Genomic DNA, 6,582 nt, shown 5'->3' with positions numbered 1-6,582 from the left:
GAAAGTAGTTATATTCATAACGAGTTTTGTTATATATTTAAGCGATTTATGCAATCAAACAACTAAGTTATTTAGTTTACACTGTGGGGGGCTTTGTCTTTATTATCTGACTCCTTACGTGATTTAACTAGAGTATGATTAGCAATTAATAATATATTATTTAGATGATTATCAAATTGATTAGTTAAGCTTTTCTTGTAATGAACTTGTTAGTCATAGCTAATATAAATAGCTAGGCAACTAACAGAATCAGTAACTGATTGTCAATTTCATTTCATTCATCTTTCATCTTTCTTTTTTACTGTGTTTTCTGGAAACTTCTTTTTCTCTCTTCCTCTAACAACTTCCCACATTCGTAACATGGTATCATCGCCTTCAGATCCATGGCATTCTTTACCATCTTCTTCTTCCTCTTCTCCTAAACTCACACCATAGAGACTGATGAGAGCTGCTTGGTTCTTTCCACGACAGCGTTCCAATCAGCGAGTTAAGGAGGAGAAGTTCTGAATCTCACATTTCAAGATTCATTGATTACTCTTCATTCTTTTTCAGTTCTTGGTTCTTTTTTTTTTTTGTGCCTTTTATACCACTGCTTCCAATTTCTTTTCTTCGTGGTTTCTCTCATGGATTCTCAACAAGGTGATCTCGGCAATGCTACTCCAAATGTCGATCTCAATACTCTGTCTCAATTGCTTCTTCAGATCACTCAACTTCATAATCGGTTGAATCAACCTTCAATACATCCTTCGGCTGATCCTAACAATCCATATTTTCTTCATCCAGGTGAGAGTCCAGGAAACCATATCATTTCCTTTCGATTCAATTCTCAGAACTACACTACATGGTCTCGATCTATATGGCTAGTCTTGAAATTGAAGAACAAGATCCCTTTTATTGACGGTTCTCTCCCCAGGCCTGAAATTTCTGATCCCTTATTCACTGCTTGGGATCGCTGTAATACATTTATTCTCTCATGGTTAAATCTGTCCCTATCTCAAGATATACTTCAAAGTGTGATATGGAGGAATGATGCATCTGATTTATAGAATGATCTGCAAAGAAGATATTACCAAGGTGATCTCTATCATATGTTTGAACTGTATGAAGATAAATTGTACAACGCTAAGCAAGTTGATCTTAACATCACATCCTATTTCACAAAAATGAAGGGTCTTTGAGAAGAAATTGACAATTTCAGACCAATCCCTTTGTGTACCACAAGCACCAGTGATTGTAATTGTGGGTTAGGAGTAATGCGTTTTTACAGAAATGAAGACTACATAACAAGATTCCTCCGAGGTCTCAATGAACAATTTTCCACAACCAAGACTCAAATCATGTTGCTAAAACCCCTCCCCGATATTGACACCATTTTTTCCATGTTAACTCAGCAAGAACGCCAATTCAACCCCTCACTTGATTTACAAGATTCCAAGATTTTGTACGCTGCAACACAAAGTCAAAACTCCAATAGAGGCAGAGGTAGGGGTAGAGGGGGCACTACAGACAGAGGGAGAGGTCAAGGAAGAGGTTACAACACCAAACATTGCTCCTTTGGTGGAAAAACTGGACATATAATAGACACAAATGGTGCTGCCAACAACACATTCATTGATGAAGTTGATAAAACCAGTGATTCACAAAATGCCAATGTTAAAGAGGGTGAGAGCTCAGCTTATAGCCTGACCAATGACTAAAGGAATGCATTAATGTCACTTCTTCAACAGTTCACACCACCATCATCCACAATCAATAAAATTTCTGCACAACAACCCAAGAATCTCAATATCACTCAAGGTACTATTCTTGTTGTCTCGTTATTTGTTAATAAAAAATTTCTCAAATCTGGTGCCTGGATTATAGACACAGGTGCCACAGATCATGTATGTTTTTCACTTGATTTCTTTCATTCATTCACTAACATCACTTCAGTCTCAGTACACTTACCTGATGGGTCCACAGTTGTTACAAAAATTGCCGGAACAGTCTATTTTTCTCAATATTTATACATTACAAATGTCTTTTATATACCATCATTCAAGTTTAATTTGATGTCAGATTCTAAAGTCACTTCATCACTAAATTGTCTATTTCTCATCTCTCACAAATTCTGTCAGAGTTGGAACCATCATCTATTGAAGATGATTGGCACAGCTGAGAGTAATGACGGATTATATGCGCTCGGTCATACAAAAACACACACTGAGGTCTCTCGTTCATCACCAAACACACAGAATCATATAAACACACATGCATCATCATCACGAGCCAAAAGCAGTCAAATTTGGCATAGAAGATTGGGGCATCTAAGCAATTCTATTTTAGAAACTATGAAGAAAGTTTTCCTTTTTATTGATTGTGATAATGGCAATTCACCTTGTAAATCCTGCCATTTAGCTAAGCAAAAGAAAATTTCTTTTCCAATAAGAAATTCTGTTACACAGTCTGTATTTGACCTTATACATGTAAATATTTGGGGACCAATTTCTATTACATCCATTTCTGATTATAAGTATTTCTTAACCATAGTAGATGATCATAGCCGTTTTACTTGGATAACATTCATGAAGACAAAATCTGAAGTCTCTAGTTTACTGCAAAATTTCACAAAAATGATTGAAAATCAGTTTTTAAAGTCAATAAAATGTATAAGATCTGACAACGGTCCGGAATTTAACCTTTTTGATTTTTATGCTTCAAAAGGAATTTTACACCAAAATTCATGTGTGGAAACTCTTCAACAAAATGGAGTTGTTGAGAGAAAACACCAGCACATTCTTGCAGTAACTAAATCATTCTTATTTCAGTCTCATGTTCCTAAATGTTTTTGGCATCTTGCTATCTCCCATGCTGTGCATTTGATCAATCGAATTCCAAGTCCAATTATTCAAAATGTGTCTCCATTTGAAAAATTACATGGACGATTACCTGATTTAGCTCATCTCAAAATTTTTGGATGCCTAGCTTTTGCTTCCACTTTAACTCATAATCGAAAGAAATTAGATGCAAAAGCAACTAAATGCTGTTTTTTGGGTTATAAAGAAGGTGTCAAAGGTTTTTTCCTATATGATTTAAAAACAAGACAATTTTTTTCTTTCGAGAAATGTTTTCTTCTATGAGTATGTATTTCCTTTTATTTCAAAAGACAATTCAGAAGCACCTTCGCCTACTATGCATGCTATGCCGAACCCCTCTGTTCATTGGGATGATCTCTTCACACATGATCCATACACACATTTACCTTTTACACAATCTGAAATCACACAAGTGTACATCCTATCATTTCTCTTAACAATGTTTCCCCTCTTCCTCCATTAATATCACTGCATTCCATAGAAAATAACTTTCCATCACTGCCAGTGCATTCCTTAGAGCATAATCTTGTAGAACATATAGATAAATCATCTCATCTTAGAAGGTCTACTAGAGTCAAGAGGCCTCCAATGTATCTAAAAGATTTTCAATGTACAAATAGCATCACTACTCAACAATCTGTACAATCATCTAATTGTAAATATCCTATTTCTAATTCTGTGTCTTACTCTTCATTATCCTCTACTCAACTCTCTTTTTCTCTTGCTATTACTACTGTTGATGAACCAAAAACATATGAGGATACTGTTAGAGAAGATTGTTGGAGGAAGGCTATTAGTGCAGAACTCTTGGCCCTTGAACAGACTAAGTCTCTTACCCCTTTACCACATGGCAAGAAGGTAATCGGAAGCCGTTGGGTTTTCAAAGTGAAATTCAATCCTGATGGTTCAGTGGAGCAATATAAGGCAAGATTAGTGGCGAAAGGCTACACTCAATGCTATGATTTGGATTATTTGGATACATTTAGTCCTGTGGTTAAAATCACCACTGTAAGACTAGTCTTGGCCCTCACTGCCATGTATGGTTGGCACTGCCACCAACTTGACATAAACACTGCCTTCTTATATGGCGATTTGAAAAGGAAATAGTGTACATGCAACCTCCACCAGGGTTACCCATCTCATCTCCTGACCCAGTGTGCAAGCTTAACAAGTCCCTCTATGGACTCAAGCAAGCAAGACGACAATGGAATCTCAAGTTATGTTCAGTTCTTCTCACTCATGGTTACAAACAATCAAAGAATGACTATTCCCTTTTCACCAAGTCGGCTGCTAATTCTTCCTTTACTGTCATACTTGCTTATATCAATGATTTAGTATTGGTCGGCAATGATCTAACCGAAATTCAATCAATCAAACCATCATTGATGTTCAATTCAAGATCAAGGACCTTGGTAATCTCAAATATTTCCTTGGCTTCGAGGTTGCAAGAACTAAAGCTGGCATTAGTCTTTATCAAAGGAAGTATGCCTTAGATCTTTTGGAAGAATGTGGCTTATTGGGTGCCAAACCAGCCTCCACCCCTATCGAATATACCCTGAAGCTTTCAAAAGAATTTGGTTCCCCTCTCACAGATGTTAAGCAGTATAGAAGACTTATTGGGCATTTGGTGTACCTAACAAATACACGGCCAGGCATCAGTTTCGCCGTAGGCAAGCTCAGTGAATCCCTCGACAAACCAACAGATTCTCATTTGCAAGCTGCAATTCGTATCCTCAAGTACATCAAGTCTGCACCAGCCTCTGGCTTATTCTTTGCAGCATTCTCAGAACTCAGACTCTCTGGGTTTGCAGATTCTGATTGGGCTCAATGTCCAGATACACCTCGCTTTGTCACAGCCAATATAAATAGCTAGACAACTAACAGAATCAGTAACCGATTGCCAATTTCATTTCATTAATATTTCATCTTTCTTTCTTACTATGTTCTCTAGAAACTTCTTTTTCTCTCTTCCTCTAACAACTTCCCACATTCTTAACAGTCTTTTTCTTCTTTCTCCTCCTCATCCTCCTCTTCCTCCTCCTTTTTCTTCATCTTTTTTATATTATCGTCATCATCACCACCACCGTACCACCACATCCATCTTCTTCTCCTCCTCCTTCTCCTGCTTTTTCTGTTTCTTTTTTTATTTGAATTTCTTTTATCTTCTCCTTCTTTTTCTTCTTCCTCCTCCATCATCATTATCATCATCACCAACAACACCAACATTTTGCTAACATCTTTATTAATTCTGATTCTCTGTTGTGATGTCATTAAATAATTTCAAAACCGAAAATATTATCAAAATGAAATCATTGTATAAATACCAAATGAACAAAAAATTATCCATTATATAAATTCGAATTTAGAAACAAGTCAATTTTGAACAAAAATATATTCAAATTAATTTTGGATCAGACAATATCATTAATATGACAAAAATTCGATGATAACGATAACGACTATGCGTATTAGAAGAAGACGATGACGATAACGATGATGATTATGATGATGATGATAATGATGATGGAGGAGAAGGATGAAAAAGAAGGAGGAGACGAAATTCCAATAGGAGCAAGAGGAGGAGGTGTTGTTGGTAACGACAGTAACAAAATTGAAAAATAATAAAAAGGGAGGAGAAGAAGAAGAAGATGTAGCATTCAGAGTGAAGAAGAAGAAGAAGAAGAAGAAGAAGAAGAAGAAGAAGAAGAAGAAGAAGTACAAAGGAAGAAAAAAACGGAAAAAAAAAATGCGTAACTCAAATCACTTGAATGAACTTAGATGTTAAAATTGCTTGGATGCGGAGAATTATCCATTCATAACTGATAGAATAACAAAATAATAAACATAAAATCTAAATCTAATTAATCTAACTAAACAAATCAACTCAAAATTTAAATTTAAATAATAACTATATATATAATCCTTAATCGGCTCATCTAGAGTAGTTGGTTCTAGAGAGAGCTAGATTTTTCAGTACAATTAGTAAATTTGAATAATTATGTATATTAATGTCCTCATGTTTTATTTATATTCCTACTCTATAAGCAGGGGTGGAGCTTAGTTGAGACAAGGGGAGGTCATGGTCCCCTCAAACTTTTTATAAAAAAATTAGTAGTACTTTTTCAAAAGATAAAAAATAGTTCAATTGACTTAAATATTTTACTATGACTTAAAGTATCCAATAAGTTCAATAAGCAACACTTCCTCTATCTTTAAGTTCAAATATAAAAAATTAGATATTTTTTATTTATTTAATTTAATATTATTTTATATTTTACTTTTTATTTAATTTAATTTTTTATATAATAAAAAATAATTCAATAAATATTATAAATTTTAATATTTGTCCTTCTAACTTTTTCTTTACATATTTTATAGGATATATATTCAAATTTTATATAAAATAATAATAAAAAATTAAAAAATTGATGCATTTTTTAAGAGGAAGGCTAATATTTAAGAAGGAGAACATATAACTTTTACAATATCAACACCTGTAGATAGTTCTTCTACTTTAATGAATTACGAAAAAAATGAAATACAACCTTTAAAAGTTCAAAAAGTTACATCTGATGAGTTTAACCTTAATTTTTTGGAACGAGACCTTGAAAAACGGCTTTAAATTTGGCAATATTATCCAAACAAGAGAGATGAGATTAGACGAATTTATCTTAAATAGAATCCATATTAAAAATATGTTGACAATTATCCTTTATCTGGTCCTCCA

General features: G+C 34.2%; 1 protein-coding gene across 1 annotated transcript; it reads left to right on the top strand.

Moving 5' to 3' along the window:
- On the top strand, positions 3,968-4,728 carry LOC107616039 (uncharacterized mitochondrial protein AtMg00810-like). Its single transcript, XM_016318044.1, has 2 exons — positions 3,968-4,195; positions 4,255-4,728. The coding sequence occupies exons 1-2, from the start codon at positions 3,968-3,970 to the stop codon at positions 4,726-4,728; spliced, it is 702 nt and encodes a 233-aa protein (XP_016173530.1).

Source organism: Arachis ipaensis, chromosome B09, assembly GCF_000816755.2.
Source record: "Arachis ipaensis cultivar K30076 chromosome B09, Araip1.1, whole genome shotgun sequence".
NCBI lineage: Eukaryota > Viridiplantae > Streptophyta > Magnoliopsida > Fabales > Fabaceae > Arachis > Arachis ipaensis.
Note: the sequence above shows the minus strand (reverse complement) of the source record. Positions and strands in the feature narration are given on the sequence as shown.

What these genes read in the sequence shown, in the direction of transcription:
- LOC107616039 (XM_016318044.1), top strand. Translation starts at nt 3,968, where the DNA reads ATGCAACCTCCACCAGGGTTACCCATCTCATCTCCTGACCCAGTGTGC. An exon ending in ATATCAATGATTTAGTATTG is followed by an intron (nt 4,196 to 4,254) that starts GTCGGCAATGAT and finishes GTTCAATTCAAG; the next exon opens with ATCAAGGACCTTGGTAATCT.